Source organism: Cuculus canorus, chromosome W (assembly GCF_017976375.1).
Source record: "Cuculus canorus isolate bCucCan1 chromosome W, bCucCan1.pri, whole genome shotgun sequence".
NCBI classification, from domain to species: Eukaryota; Metazoa; Chordata; class Aves; order Cuculiformes; family Cuculidae; genus Cuculus; species Cuculus canorus.
In genome coordinates, this window is record NC_071440.1 from 1,807,228 (window position 1) to 1,824,464 (window position 17,237).

General features: G+C 39.5%; 1 protein-coding gene across 1 annotated transcript in view; it reads left to right on the top strand.

Moving 5' to 3' along the window:
- LOC128850251 (guanine nucleotide-binding protein G(q) subunit alpha-like) overlaps nucleotides 1-17,237 on the top strand; it is a 102,394-nt gene that overhangs the window by 57,311 nt on the left and 27,846 nt on the right. The window contains exons 3-5 of the mRNA XM_054053248.1: nucleotides 2,656-2,810; nucleotides 7,157-7,285; nucleotides 8,272-8,401. Of these exons, the coding sequence (XP_053909223.1) occupies nucleotides 2,656-2,810; nucleotides 7,157-7,285; nucleotides 8,272-8,401 (414 nt within the window). The remainder of the gene's footprint in view (nucleotides 1-2,655; nucleotides 2,811-7,156; nucleotides 7,286-8,271; nucleotides 8,402-17,237) is intronic.

Genomic DNA, 17,237 nt, shown 5'->3' on the forward strand with positions numbered 1-17,237 from the left:
GTCTCATTCTCTCTTTGTCTCATTTCTCTTTCCCTTTTTCCTGTGGAGAGGTGGGAGGGTGAAAATGGTTCCACAACTGCTTGGGTTTAGCTGCCAACCAGGCCAGGTGGGGCTAAACCTCGACAGTTTCTTGGCACAGAACACTTTGCATAGTACACTTAAACAACACACTATAGTAAAATGCTCTTTCTTTGAGCAGTGAAGAACAGAAAACTATCTTGAAAAACAAAGAAAAGGAAATAAAAACAAATACAGAAAGATGAAAGGGAGGCTCATGGGTTTGCATGGGTTTGATGGGGGAGCTTCTTGGGTCTTGCATCAAAAAGAGGTGTTTTTTTTTCTTTAAAAATCCTTAAAAGACAAATTATACATTAGGAAACCAGACTGAATTAGGTATAGAAAGATATGCTTCAACTTCAAAGAACAGAGTATTCTTTAACTGCCAGAAAAAAAATTAGTTCTTTCCACAAGCAGAAAGTAAGCTATAGCATACATTGTATTCTATTCTATTATTATAAAACACAAAATCTAAATGTCAGTACTTGCTTTGTAGAGTTATCAGTTCAGGAAGATTTTTATCATTGAATGTGGAGGAATTGATTCTCTTTTCACAGCTTTTTTTGTAAATTGCTCTGCTTAGACTTAACACAAAAAGCAGGATTACGATGCACATCCAAAATCTAGCTTTCTTTTGAGAGAAAGCGATAACAGAGACTTTAATGGTTGAAGTTATCTAGAATCATGGAAAGACTGATTCATTTAACTTCAACTGCCTGTTTGTCATTTTAGTAGAGATTATATTGCTTATGGACACTTCAGTTCTCTTTTTCTCTGTTTTTTTTTTTTTTTTTTCCAAATCTGTTCTTTTTTTTTTTCTATAGAGGTTGATCACCAACAGCATTTGTTGGAGGAGATGTTTCAGTTAATGGAATTATTCTTATAGATATGTTTTTTTTGGAGGGAAGGGATGAAAAAAGTGATTATTCAGGCCTTTACAATTAGATATTCTATCAAAATATCAGTAATGAACATTTTGATAAATTCATGTTTCTTTTATTTGTTAGGCAACAGCTCAATTGATAGTCAGACAACGAGAAGTTTTTATATGGGAAATATGAAACTAGGACAGTAAGTGACAAAACAGACACACCTTTTTTTTGCCCTGCAGTGTAGCATAGTGTTTATTGTCTTTGTGTCTGATGCAACTTAAAAGTAAATAAGAAAACAGGAAAATGCAGGGCATTGATTTTGGTTGATGAGAAGCTAGACATAAGCCGGCAATGTGCGCTTGCAGCCCCAAAGGCCAACCATATCCTGGGCTGCATCAAAAGAAGCATGGCCAGCAGGGCGAAGGAGGTGATTCTGCCCCTCGATTCCTCTCCTGTGAGACTTCACAGGGAACTAGAAACAGTGTTCACTGGGGAAATAGTTTATTTTTAAAAGACTGAATTAAATTTCTGATGTATGCAAGTAATGAACATATGTTGGAGTTTGTTTCAGAAAGTTTGCCACATATTGCAAAGTCATATTAGTTGTAGGGCAGGACATACAGAACTGGTAAATGAAACAATTTAAAATCTTGGACTGTTTTGTACTAATTTTATGTCTAAATTAAATAGATAACTGAGTTTGAGAAAAAAATATAAGATCTTTTGGAAAAAAATATTTTCCTGTTTCACAAGAGAATTGCCTTGTGCCTGGTAGAATACAATTTTTTCGTTAATTTGTTGTGAGGCAGTAGAGACCTTTCATGATTCATCCTGTTTTGGGGTTGGTGGACATGATATTCCATAAAAAAATATACTTTGTTATAACTTGGAGACTTGCATTCTTATAATAGAGAGCATATGTTCTCCTTATCTTGAAGATAAACGTTTTTCACATTGAACTTAGAGTTCTTGATTTCCATGTGAGTGAACAATAGCTCCAGGTATAAAATTTTGTTAAGTAATGAGTAATAGCATTCTTCAGAACTGTCTAAAAGGAGGGGGTGATGGGTTGTACATGTGCAAACAGGATAAATTACTTTAAAAAAAAAAAACCAAACCCCAGTCCTTTCTGTGTGCAATTTAAAATGCAAATAGATTTTTGTCCTTGTTGAAATGTGTCCTATCTGAAATGCAGACTAGATTGGAGAATAGAATCCCTTGGGGTTTTTGATTGACTAAGTTTTCATCTGTCCTTTTTCTCTTAGTGTATGTACATATAAATGAATCTATTTAAAAGACAAATTTCCTCCCTTTTCCCCATTCTTTCTGCTCCCATCAAACTCTGCAAAGTTGGTTAACTGGTTATCATTTAAAAAGCAGGTATAAAAATTGTACCTGAAAAATGAACTTCCTTAAAAGTTGACTTAATTAAATATAAATTTTAATGTGAACATTTTATCCATTTCAGCTAAATAATACTGGATTAGGATGAGTTTATTCTGAAATAAGGGCCCATATACACATGTATTAATTAACCTTCTCTCATAACATCCCTATTAGTATTTTTCTTAGTTTGGACACATCTTATCGTCATTCATTCATAACCTCACATTGGTGAGATGGCCAATCTGAAAAATTTTTCCTGTTAATCATATTCACTGTATATGAACTTTTTGTAAATGTAGAAAACTAAGTAAATGTTATTGTTTTCTTTGTTTCAAATTAGGCTCATGCACAGTTAGTTCGAGAAGTCGATGTAGAGAAAGTGTCAACTTTTGAGATCCCCTATGTAGATGCAATAAGAAGTTTGTGGAATGACCCTGGAATCCAGGAATGTTACGATAGGCGACGAGAATATCAGTTATCGGATTCAACTAAATAGTAAGTATATAGTGGTTACAAACAGCTGTATCTTATTTTCTAACTTATTTTCTGTTCTTTCTAACATAAAGTAATTCTTACTTTTTATCTTTTTATACTATATTTTTTTGCATGTACATGTACAGGGTTTTCTCTGTGTGTGTGTACAAGTATCTCTGTGTGCATGCATATTCAGCACAAACATACACTTAATAGCTTGAATGTAAAGGCTACTGTAAGGAAGGTAGTGTATCTAGTTTAGTATTATATGTGTGTGTTTGTTTCCCAAAACACAAGCCTATGATAATTTGAAATCTTACATTAAGTTTATTATTAGAGTAGTGCAATCAAGGGTAGACTTCTATGCAAGTCACAAAGATTATAATACCCTAGAACACCTTTTTCCCATTTTTTTTTCCTTTTCCCCTTTTCTTTCTCTTTTTTCCTTTCTCTTTTGCGGTCCTGGTGATGAGGTAAATAGTACCAAGCAAGTATTCTTGTATTTTGTTCAACTGCCTTTCTTTTATACAAACAAGACCTAATCTTGAAATAATATGTTTGCCAAGAAGGCAAGCACATAACTGAAAACAGATTTCAGTTCGTAAAGGGTGGGAAAAAAACGTTTTAAGCTAAAACCTGTTTGTTACACCTCAACAATAATAAAAATGCATATGTGAATAAAATTGCTCTTGAACAACTATCTGTAAAAAGTTATTTGTCTGATGTGAGAACCAAATTCTCATACTCATGATTTATAATAATATACACAGGCACACCACCATATAATAAACATCTTTATATTGTTCATTGCTTTTCTTCCACTTTTAAAAGTGTACTTGAAGGTTCTAAAGATATATTTTTGCATAATTTGTGCTGCGGAATAGCAGATCTTGATTTTATGTATTAATAGTTTACATGACAGTTTACCCCTCTGCTCCACCCTGGCGAGACCTCATCTGGAGCATTGTGTCCAGTTCTGGAATCCTCAACATAAGAAGGAGATGGAGCTGTTGGAACGGGTGCAGAGGAGAGCTACAAAGATGATCCGAGGGCTGGAGCACCTTCCCTATGAGGACAGGCTGAGAGAGTTGGGCTTGTTCAGCCTGGAGAAGAGAAGGCTCCAAGGAGACCTTTTAGTGACCTTCCAGTACCTGAAGGGGGCCTACAAGAAATATGGGGAGGGACTGTTTACAAAGGCATGGAGTGACAGGATGAGGGGCAATGGGCATAAACTGGAGAGGGGCAGATTTAGACTGGGCATAAGGAGGAAATTCTTCACTGTGAGGGTGGTGAGGCCCTGGCCCAGGTTGCCCAGGGAAGTTGTGGCTGCCCCATCCCTGGAGGTGTTCAAGGCCAGGTTGGATGGGGCTTGGAGCAGCCTGATGCAGTGGGAGGTGTCCCTGCCCATTGCAGGGGGGGTTGGAACTGGATGATCTTTAAGTCCCTTCCAAACCAAACCATTCTTTGATTCTATGATTTCTATGACCTTATACGTGCAGAGAGCGATGAGGTTTCCCCTCAGCCTTCTTTTCTCCAGACTAAACAGCCCTAGGTCCCTCAGCTGCCTCTCATAAGCCCTGTGCCTTCACCAGCTTCATTGCTCTTCTTCGCACACACCGGTCACCTATCTAAAACACAGCACCATGCCAGCTGCTATGAAGAAAGTTAAGTTCATGCCAGAGAGGCCCAGTATAGTGAAAAAGCTCATTTTATTTTAAAACAATTCTTTGAATATTTTTTATAGGCTCATTACAGGAATATAAAAATAATAAAAGATTGAAAAGAGAGGTTGTGCGTCAAAGAACTTTTAATCTATTATCATTAATACAGTGATATATTTATATATTACATTTTAAGTTCGTGAGAAGGAGAAGTGATAGGGGCTCACTGTTGTCATTATTCAAACAAATTGCATTCTAAATGTCTTTTGTTGCACTATATTTTCTAGTTGTGATTTGTTAGTAACAAAGATTTTTTTGGAAGGATTTTATGCATACTATTTGAATTTTTTGTGAGGTACTCTTACCGATTTTGACACTGCTTCCATGATTCTGCGTTTGAATGCACAATTTAAGAGACTTTGTAGAGCACCCTACAGCCTTTGATCTATTAAGTGAAGATATCTAGGGGAGGAAATCCGACTGTGAAGTTGTTTAAGGATTCTGTATAGCCTCTACAAGGTGCTACTGGTGAAATGAGTAAGAAGTTTTCTGTTTAGTACATGTGTAAGAGCAGAACCTGAGCAGAACTGAATGAGAATGGGGAAAAGATGTAATTTTAAAGGATAAAGTAGTAAGATAGTTCTTTTGGAACTTCATGATATCAGTGTTTTGTGCTAGGACAGAAAAATCCCCATGTGTTCTTTACACAGTTTTCAGTAACACAAATGAGACGTGACTAATAATGTCTCTTTAAATTATTGTATTTCTAAAAATCAGTCACGTATGCACTACTTAGTAGTATGTCCACTATGCTCATGGTGCAGATGTACAGTAACCAGGTTCACATACTGGAGACTACAGCTGAGTCTTTCCAAAGGAATGCAACAAGCAATTATATGAACAGGTCACCTACATATTTATTCTCCTAAAGCTCTCCTGCTTTCATGAATACCACTATAGCATGTAATGGTCCACAGTGCTTCTTTGTATCCTCTTTTTCTGAAATGAAGTCACAAAACCAAACCAATGTTTTTGGTGGAGTAGGAGGGAAAAAAAGAGACCAATTACTATCTCAGCATATTTTTAGATTTCCTGTTGTGGTGCTTATGGATTTGTAATGGATTCCACCCCTCTGCACATTGATGATCAGCTTATCCATTCTGCTTTCTGTGGAAAACAACCAAGGGAAGGTGAAATGCTCAGATTTTCAAGCCCTTTTTCCTACTAGCAGAAAGTTCAGGGTTCTGAGAAAATATTTTCAGAGTAGTAACTTCTGAATACGAACATTTTTCTGAGATAGATGGTTCAGTACATCTTTCTGAATATGTGTAATATTCTCACATTCCGCATTTATTATCAGTTTAATCTTTCATGTATAAATTCATAGCAAGGAAAATGTGATAATATTTTTGGCTCTCTCCCAGAGTTAACAAATGAATTCTGTGTTTTTGCTGTAAGGTAGAACACAAATCACTTTGCTTCTGTCATTGTTCATAACAACTTACTTTCACTATTGCATAACAAATCATTCAGAGTGCCTAAAAGTAGTCTAATTATTCCTTATGTGGATTTATTAAAAAAAAGAACACCTTGAATAATAACTACAAAGAAAAAAATACATTCAGAACTTAGTGATATTTAATGATTTGGTAAACTGCAAGGAGTACAGTGCTACTCTCCCTTGGAATTAATCAAGGCAACCTTAGGTTATTTTACCAGTAGCTAACTGACCAACTAGGTCATTCTTGGTTTTGGAGGTAATCAAATACACAGAAACTTAACTTCCTACAGCAGTCTTTTTCCCAGACACAAACCCTGGGGAGAACCCAAGCTGCCTGGTGTACTGAATCCAAGGAATGTGCAACTCCTGGACCCAAACAGTTTATCACACATTGGTATATTATCCCTCTTTTTTTGAAGCATCTCTTATGAAAGTTAATTAAAACCTCCAGTACACATCTACTTTATGCTTGAAAAACACCATTAAGGAATAGCAGAAGAGTTGTGTTTTGTAGTTAACAGGCCTTTACAAGCAATTTTATTGCATTTTCAGATTATTTGCTAACTGAGTGGGATGCATTTAAAGTACTGCGGGCTTATTAACTTGATCAGAAGTTTCAGTCTGGATGCAGGAATTTCAGGTGGAGAGTTTTATAAATCTGTCAGTGTGGGTTTTATTTTTATTTTATCTCGAAAGAGTGCTGTTTATCCTCCTACTATTTTAAAACTGATAATTAATAGTTCACTATCACTTGGGGGATTCATGACTATCTATCCTTTGTAGACATTGCAGAGTAATTATCAAGAAATACATTATAGTTTCAGATAAAATTATAGGCTTATATTTCTTACATTTCTTACACATTTCATCATATTATTTGTCTTTAAATTAACCAGAAATGAGTAACTCAAAATTTTGAATTGTTAGTGATTCAACATGTGAAAGCCAAGCAAATTTATATGAAAATCATGATAATTATGCTGTCGTTTTGTAGAATTTACTTGGAGCTCTGAAAATTACTAGGAAGGGAGAATGGAGCACTCTTGTATATTTCCTTCCCTCTTTTATGTCAATATTGCTTTTTTTTCTCTTGCAGTTCTTCCTGTCCCTCACCCCATTTCTTTTCCCAAGTCTTCCTTTCTGTTTTCCTCAGTGGAATTATAGTATCACTGTCTTGCATTCCTGTTGTTTCTCCCCATCTATAGTTATCTTAACGACTTGGACCGCATAGCAGATTCGGCATATCTGCCGACTCAGCAAGATGTGCTTAGAGTTCGAGTCCCAACAACAGGGATCATTGAATATCCATTCGACTTACAAAGCGTCATATTCAGGTAGAAAAAAAATTTAACACTCATGTGCTTTGTTTCTTTTGTTTCCTTTTACTTTAGTAATACCATGTACAGAACATTGTTTAAAAGTACAACTCATTCAATGTTTTTAACATTTGAGCTTGTTCATTTTATTTTCATGGTTTTGTCCTTATAAAATTAGCAGTTGTTGTTAAAGATGTCAACAGGATGAGAGACAAATAGACTTGTCTTTTTCTGAAGGTAGTTATTATTGACAGAAAAGCTGGAAGTAATTTTTCAATAAAATTAGTATATCGGTTTTATTATGAATAATGAATTATGAAATGTAAAGGTACCACTTCTGTACTTGATTTTTAGAGAGGAGTGACATGTTGTAATTTTAATACCACTCCTACAGCTCATTTTGTCCCCACAGCTCATTTTGAGTGCAAATACAATTGCTTAAAGAATATGCAATTACTATTTCAAGTTAGACTCTTGAGTGTCTAGTTACATTGAGACCCATAATTAACTGAGGCTACACTTTGCCAGCAAATTTGAATTTTTCTTTTGACTATTAACAACTTCAGTAAATACAGACTGTATTCTTTTTAAATTCTTAAAATTAGCCAGCCTTGACAACTTTGGAATTTTGACTCTGGATATTTCTTGGGAGAAAGACAAGTCACCAACTTCATTCTGTAGAGATGTGTTTTTGCTGAATATACAGGGCATGCATTGTAGAATTGTGGCTCAGAGTCATGAGAGTTTTGAATATTATAAATTTGAGGACTTTGATACCCATAATAATTACAATTCAGAAAGAATATAAGACTAAAAAGCAAATGTGATAACCTCTTTACTTAGAACACATTCCATTAATTTGCAACACAAATGGTAAAAATTTTAAGAGAAACAAACCAAATTGTGTTTTCAAGTAATTTTGTGAATTCAGTGTTCCATATGTGACTGTATGTTTATCTGCTAAGCTATTTGTGGAGTTGATGTGGTCATTGTTAATTTTGCAGAATGGTGGATGTAGGAGGCCAACGATCGGAAAGAAGAAAATGGATACATTGCTTTGAAAATGTCACATCTATCATGTTCCTAGTAGCTCTTAGTGAATACGATCAAGTGCTTGTGGAGTCAGACAATGAGGTAAGCAAGCATCAGTTTTTAAGAAAAAATAATTTTACTAAAATTAATTTTAAATTTTAAATCTTATTTAAAATTTGATTAAAGCACAAGTTTGTAGAGAGCTTCAGTAGAAATGTGTGGTTTTACATAATTATTTGGATATTAAATTTGTTTGACCTGTAAAGTATAATGATAGATTGAATACTTCATGCTAAACAGCAAAACTCAGAATTGTTAGTTCTTTCATTCATTTTCAAAGCAGATTGGCTTGCCTAGTCCTGGCTATTTTCCAAATGTGTAACAGCAGCTGTATGCAACTACATGTAATGAAATGAGAAGTTCTACAGGGTTTAAGAAGCTAATCCTCAAATATGACACAAACTCATCTCCTTTATGGAGGGTCAGTGGAACCTATCTATTTTGTGTTAAAAGTGGAATAGTTGCTGTAGAGAAATATTCTTACTGTAGCTATTTGCATAGTTAATGTTGTATAGCACGGCCATAAAAAGCAACAGTGGGAATTATAATAAAACAAAATTCATAGGTTCCTTGGTAGAACAGACACTAAAATAGTAAGCTTCATTCAATTGACTTCAAATATAGGATTTATATTGGCTTATATTTTCTACCTGTATTGCTACTTCAAAGAATAATAGAAGTAAGAAACTCATGATGGGTGATGTATGAAGTAAGCAGGCAAAATGCAGTGGTACACAGTGCTTTCTTTACAGTTTTAGAAAGTAGGGGAAGTAGGAAGTCTTCCTTGGGATGAATATTTTTCTTCTTGAACTTTGCACAGATGCAGTCTCCTCTGGCTGTTTTCAAACTCCTGAACCAAATGCAGCCAGCTTTCTGCATCCCAATGCCTACTTATCAGTAAACTTCTGCTAGCTGGCTCCTTTGTTATCAACATCCAAGGTCTTCAAGGCGAACAACGCCAAGCTCTAACAAACACTCCCAACTCTCCTTGTCTGCTTTTGCTCATCAATTCCCTCCTGTCTTTTTAACATGGGCAAATTCATTTGCCAACTGTGTAGTTTATCTCTCCAAGGGGAAATGGATGATATTTTGTTGGAAAATTACCCTTTTAATTCATTCTCACGGGCACTAGACATAGAAGTCAAAATTGTTAATCCTTGTAGCATTCTCCGATTCCAAATAAATAACACAGCAGAGAAAACAAAGCTGACTAAAACTAGCATCAGAAGGACAATGGGATGACACAACTTATTTAGAATGACAGTCACGGTAGAGGATCATCCAAATAACATGTCCCTCCAATGATGTTTCACATTTTCTTTACCCTTTTAGGACCCCCTTTCTTTCCTCTGTGTCGTGGTGGAATGTTATCAGGGTCTTTTCCCACTTTCCTGGACCTCGTCCAGAATTATAATCAAGTCCTGATATTTCATTAACTGTTTCAAATCTACCAGGATTGAAGCTTCCTCTCTAATCCAGTGGCACTGTCCCAAACCACTTTCCGGATTTCAGTGGGAAAGTACCCTCACCACCTTCTCTTATAATTAAGGCAGCCACTCATTGCATCCATAATTGTGCCTGTATACATTTGAGGGCCAAAGAAACGTTTTCTTGGATCACAACGAGTGCATTTCCTATTAATTCATGGTCTTGTTCTTCCACCTTTTCCACTTTGGTAACATTTCTGACAGTCAATTCCATTTAGGACCTCCAATCCTGTCTGTAACACTCTGATTAGGCCCCTTTGTGTTCTACTCCTGAAGGGCACTTGCTTTCATAGCCAGGTTGTCCAGCCCTCGAAGGATGTTTTCAGGAAATGAGAGCATGCTGGTTGAATTTCAGAAATATCAGTTTGCATTAGCAGTTCAACACATTTAAGAGACCATTCTGGGTTGGACAGCATTTGTTGTTGGCCTGTATTCCTGATTATATACGGACCAATCTCATAAATTCTGGGTTGTAACAGGCTTAGCTACAATATTTATTTTAAATTTGAATGAGAGCCCAGTGGTATCATAGGCTCAGAGACAAATGACCTTAACAGTCTGTACTAATATAAAATTATGCCAACAATCTAATTTATTGGAAATACAAGTTTTTGTATTCTTATCTGTAGGCGTAGTTGAGATAGTAATTTGGGATGCCTTTTTATGGATAGTCCTATTAACCATTCAGCATCCTACTTTGATTTCTCCTCCTACAGTCCCCTGTTCTCTATCCATTCTTGCCTCACATATACTTGATTTTCATGCATAACCACAGTTGATAGATTTAAACCCTTTTGATCAGAATATTTCCCAGGGCTCCAGTATATCCAAGAAAAACTTGAGACAAAGGCCACTCAGTATTCTTTTGGCTAGAGGTGCCTTTCCCTCCCTGGATTATAATTAAAATCATGAGAAAAATAATTTTCCTGGTTGGACTTGCGTGACCCTTCATGGAGATCTATGTGCCTTTTTCACTCGGGTGCGATGGATCCATGCACTCTGCTCCTTGATTTTGATTGCTGTGAAGGAGGCAAGGAACATCTGGAACGGTCCTTCTCACTGCGGTTCCAGAGTCCTCTCTGCAAGAGACTTTACATATACATAATCTCCAGGTCGTATGTTATGCACAGGTTCATCCAAACCCCTACTTCACGTCTCAACCTCATGTTTTTCAGTCTTTTGGAGCTGTTTGTCCAATGCCACCATGTAGGAGGTCATGATTTCATACGCAAATTGTGACTGATCTGTTGTACTACTTTTGAGATAAAATGTGGTCCCCTATCAGGAGTTGTTGGAACCCCAAAGCGTGGTATTATCTCCTGTATTAATGTTCTACTTATCTCCTTGTTCTAGTAGGGAATGCCTCTGGCCAACCTGAAAAGGTACCAGTTAATACCGATAAGTATCGACATCCCCCCTGTCTTGGGAGTTTCGATAAATCAATCTGCCGTTGTTGCCCAGGCCCGTTGCCTCTTCCAATTTGGCCCATTTCTGGTTTGGGGTAATTTTGGGATTAGTCTGGAGGCAAAGGTCACACTGCTGAGTCACTTGTCTCACAGTGGTGTTTAAATTTCTAGCTGCAATCCCTTTAATTAGGTGTTTATATAAAGCTTCTGCCCCCTCATGTCTCTTCCTGTGTTCTTCCCTCATCAAAGGCCATGTTAAATAAGGGGGAATGATTAGTTTCCCTTGAGGAGTGAGGACCCACCCCTCTTTACTATATGACCCTTCCAGATCTATAATAAATTTCTGATTATCTGATCATCCTTGGTATATTCTGGCTTCCCTTCTATGGAGATTCGCCTGTCAGAGATCAAAGCCCCTTCTGTTTTTACCTCACCTTTTGCTGCCAGTTTTGCCTCTCTATCTGCCAGCTCATTTCCTCTCCCCAATTCCAAATTCACTTTCTGGTGCACCTTGATATCATGATTGTCACTTTCTCAGGTAGCTGGACTGCTTCCAGCAGTGTCAGGATCCCTCTGCATGCTTGATGTTTTTGCCCTGGCATGTCTTTTATTGCTTAAGACATAGGTGTTTCCATCTGTGAACCAGCCCTCAGCGTCTTCCATGGGACTGTCTTTCAGGTCTGAAGAGCTCAAGTATGTGTCCTCGATGGTCTCTAAGCAGTCCTGGTGCACTGGTTCTCCTGTATTTTCACTGAGAAAAGAAGCTGGGTTAATGATGTTAGTAACCACAATTCCCATATCATCATGTTCCAACATTCTAGCTTGGTATTTTAGGAACCTTTGTGGAGAAAGCCAGTGCCCACCTTTCACTTCCAGACACTAACACAGTCATTTTCAGGCCCAGGGTAAATCTTCGTGCCTCCTGGATGTTTGACATGATGGCCGCAACTGCTCATAAACAGCCAGGCCCTAGGGCAATCCTTTGCTTCTCATGAGAGAAAAGGAAAAATGGCTTACTCACATCTGGGAGTCCTAAGGCCTGGGCCGACCTCAGGGCTTTCTTCAGCTGTTCAAAGGCTTGCACAGCCTCTTTGCAGCGGTGGTTAGTGCATACAGGGGTTTAACAAGCAGTCCATAGTTATAGATCCATAGCTGACACCACCCAGTCATCCCCAAGAAAGTTCATAACTCTTTCAGTGTTTACTGTCTCAGGGTTTGGTATATTGCCTCTTTTCAGGCCTATCTCAAAGTTCTTTGTCCAGTGCTGATTTCATAGCCCAAATAGATTACCTCGCGGTGAATTATTTGAGCCTTCTTTTAGATACCCGGTATCCCTGGAGCCCCAAAAAGTTTAACAGACTCACCATCCAGGTCATGCAAGTGTTGTCTTGGTGGCAATCAGGGTATCATCTACATACTGCAACAGTCTTCCCTTCCTCAGGTGGGGCTTCCAGGCGTCAAGATCCTTTGCAAGTTGATTACTAAATATTGAGATGAGTTGAGTTCTGCACCTGCTTTCAGGGTTTTCCATTCAAATGCAAATATTTTCTGGCTGGCTTCATGGAGAGGGAGGCAAAAGTAGGCATCCTTCAGGTCTAAAACAGTAAGTCAGGTTACTTCAGGTATTAATACAGTTAACAGGGTATATGCATTTGCCACCACTGGGTAAAGGGGTTTTGTTATTTTATTTACAGCTTGTAAGTCCTGGGCACATCGGTGGCCCATACCTCGGGGTATACCTGGTTCATGATTTGTTTGCTGATTTTTCCTTCTTTGGGAACACTGACTAAGGATAAACCCATTATTTGCATATACTGCTGGTCATTTACCTCCAGAGTAATCTCTCCCTTTTCAAATTTGATTATTGCACCCAATTGTTCTAATAAATCTCTCCCAAAAGTGCCTTTGGGTACTTGGGCATATACAAGAACCTGTGGATGCCCCACTGTATTCCCAGTTTATATCTTTGAAATTCACAAAAATATGCCTTTTCACTTTGGCCATTTGTCCAATGGACGTTTGGAATTAAAAGGCTTCGTAGGTGCATTCCTAGGATCAAGACAAACAGGGCTTCTAAACAATTTGCAAGTCTTTCAACATTTTGAGCTCAGTCCACCTCTGGCTCCTGTCTATGGAGGAACAACGTCCCCCGGTAAGCTATCCCTCTCAATTCCGCTGGTACTCTGTTATACGTCAAACAATTCACAGAGTATACTTATGACATAAAACACACAATGCATAGCAGTGATCACTTGCTTTGTTCGTCTCCGGCTGCTTCCTTCGCAGGAGAGCAGAACCGCGGATTGGAACTCCTCACTCGCTTCGCGCTCAATTGCACGTCTCACATACAAACACTCCACAACATTTTAGGAGAAATTTAAAATGAGCTCTTAACGATGTTAAAATATACATGGTACCGATAGTGAAGATTTGCAACAAGTGTAGAAGATGATAGTTATCTCATATGCAGCACTCCTGCTTCCTCAGCAAGGAGTACCCAATTCATAATAATACTATATATAATAATAACATTATCTTATCTATAATACCGTATATAAGACCATAATCCCTCACTCTGCATTTACCGCCTTACAAGAATCTTGGGATTTTACCATAATCCCTCACTCTGCGTCTCCGTCTAACGAGATTTTGGGGATTATATTTTACCTGGTTCTTTGCTATCACAGCAGGGACCACCCAGACCAGACCACAACAGTGAATTCGCTATTTTTCCCAGGGACGGGCAGTGCCACCTTCTAACCCAGGGCAAGTAGAGGATTCATATCCCCCCTCATGGGATTACGGGATCTCAATAAGGGACCCTAACCCTTCGCCATCATGTGAGGCATCCCATACACGATTTACAGACTCGTCCCCTCCTATCCTGCAGGTAAATCCAAATTATCATACCATATCATACATAAATCACGTACCTGGTCCGCCCACTGATAGGCCGTCTCTCCCCCCACAGCGATCGAGTAGAGATGAGAGATTCTCCGGAGAAATAACTTACCGGGATGTGCCTTAGAATGTCCCACTCCCCACCAATCCTGCAGCCGGGCAGAGAGGGGGTCCCATCTGGGGTGCCAAATTGATTTGCGGAATCAAACCCTATAACCCAAAATGAGTTATAAAGCAGGTATGTTTATTTCCAGTGCTGGGGTGCAAGGGGGTTCTCCTAGCTTGCACACTGCATAACCCAACAAGCAACTACTTATAGTGCAAAGACATGCATAGGTATAAGCGTCTACTACATATTCATAACCTTTCCTCGCTTCATATTATAATTAGATCTGGAAAGTTCACTCCAGTCTTGCACCTGCGTAGTGTCTCCTGATGGTCGTTGGCCGGGGTCTTAGGTATGAAGTAGGAAGTCTTCCTTGGGATGAATATTTTTCTTCTTGAACTTTGCGCAGACGCAGTCTCCTTTGGCTGTTTTCAAACTCCTGAACCAAATGCAGCCAGCTTTCTGCATTCCAGTGCCCACTTATCAGTAAACTTCTGCTAGCTGGCTCCTTTGTTATCAACTTCCAAGGTCTTCAAGGCGAACAACGCCAAGTTCTAACGAACGCTCCCAACCCCCCTTGTCTGCTTTCACTCATCACACCAACAAATGCAGCATGGGGAATAAACAGAAAGGACTAGAGATCTGTGTGTGGTTGCAGTGCCATGATCTCATTGCAATTACAGAGACACAGTGGGATAGCTTGCATGACTGGAATGCTGTGATGGATGGCTACGTGCTTTTTAGAAAAGACAAGCCAGCAAGGCGAAGTGATGGAGTTGCTCTTTATTTGAGGGAGCACATGGAATGTATCGAGCTCTGCCTAGGGGCAGATGAAGAATGAGTTCAGAGCTCATGGGTAAGAATTAAGGGGCAGGCTAATGTGGGTGACACTGCTGTGGGTGTCTACTACAGGCAACCTGATCAGGAGGAGGAAGTTGACAAGACCTTCTACAGACAGCTGGAAATAGCTTCACAGTTGCAGGCCCTGGTTCTCATGGGGGACTTCAACCACCAAGATATTTGCTGTAAAGACAACACAGCTAGCCACACACAGTCCAAGAGATACCTGCAGAGCATTGATGATAACTTCTTGACACAGGTGAAGGAGGAGCCAATGAGGAGAGGTGTGCTGTTGAACCTTGTACTAACAAACAAAGAAGGTCTGGTTGGGGATGTGATGGCCGGGGGCAGACTTGGCTGTAGTGACCATGAGATGGTGGAGTTCAGTATCCTGCATGGAAGAAGTAGAGCAATAAGCAGGATTAAAACTTTGGACCTGAGGAGCACTAACTTCAGCCTCTTCAAATACCTACTTGGAGGAATCCCATGGGATAGGGCTCTAAAAGATAGGGGAGTCCAAGAGAGCTGGTCAATATTCAAGCATTACTTCCTCCAGGCTCAAGATCAATGCATCCTTAGGAATAAGAAATTGAGCAAAGGAGGCAGGAGGCGTGTGTGGAGGAGCAAGGAGCTTCTGGAAAAACTCGACTGGAAGAAGAAAGTTTACAGAATGTGGAAAAAGGGACTGGCCACTTGGGAAGAATATAGGAACACTATCAGAGTGTGCAGGGATGCAATGAGGAAGGCTAAGGATCACTTGGAATTAAACCTGGCAAGGGACTTCAAGGACAACAGGAATGGTTTCTTCAAGTACATCAGAAGAAAAAGTAAGACTGGGGAAAATGTGGGTCCTCTGCTGAATGAGGTGAGTACCCTGGTGATGGAGGATGCAGAGAAGGCAGAGTTGCTGAATACCTTCTTTGCTTCAGTGTTTACTGCTAAGGCCGGACCTCAGGAATCCCAGACCCTGGAGGAAAGAGAGAAAGTCTGGAGAAAGGAAGACTGTCCCTTGGTTGAGGAGGATCAGGTCAGAGATCATTTAGGCAAACTGGACACCCACAAATCCATGGACCCTGATAGGATTCACCCATGAGTGCTGAGGAAACTGGCAGATGATATTGCTAAGCCTCTCTCCATCATCTTTGAAAGGCCATGGAGAACAGGAGAAGTGTCTGAGGACTGGAGAAAAGCCAATGTCACTCTAGTCTTCAAAAAGGGCAGGACCCAGGAAACTACAGGCCAGTCAGCCTCACCTCCATCCCTGGAAAGGTGATGGAACTTCTCATCCTGGATGTCATCTCTAAGCATCTGGAGGAAAAGAAGGTTATCAGGAGTGGTCAACATGGGTTCACCAAGGGGAAACCAGACTTGACCAATCTGATAGCCTTCTATGGTGTCATGACTGGCTGGGTAGATGAGGGGAGAGCAGTGGATGGTGTCTACCTCGACTTCAGCAAGGCTTTTGACACTGTTTCCCACAACATCCTCATAGGTAAGCTTAGGAACTGTGGGTTAGATGAGTAGACGGTGAGGTGGATTGAGAACTGGCCGGAGGGCAGAGCTCAGAGGGTTGTGACCGGTGGTGTTAGAGTCTAGTTGGAAGCCTGTGACCAGCGGTGTTCCCCAGGGGTTGGTACTAGGCCCAGTCTTGTTGAATATATTCAACAGTGACCTGGCTGAGGGGACAGAGGGCACCCTCAGCAAGTTTGCTGATAGCACAAAACTGGGAAGAGTGGCCGAAGGCTGTGCTGCCATTCAGTGAGACCTGGACAGGCTGGAGAGATGGGTGAAGAGGAACCTAATGAAGTTCAACAAAGGCAAGTGTAGAGTCCTGCACCACGGGAGGAATAACCCCATGCACCAATACAGGTGGAAAGCAGCTCTGCAGAGAAGGACCTGGGAGTCCTGGTGGACAACAAGTTGACGATGAGGCAGCAACGTGCTCTCGTGGCCAAGAAGGCTGATGGCATCCTTGGTACAATGCTAATCATACTCCAGTTATTGAAAAAGGTCAGTAGGTATCAAAACTGCCTAAAAAAAGAATTTGTCATCCTCCGCTATTTTATATTCTAAATTTGAATAGGAAAAATAGCATATGCTCTTTGAAAAAGAATTCCACAGGCACATAACAGAATCTA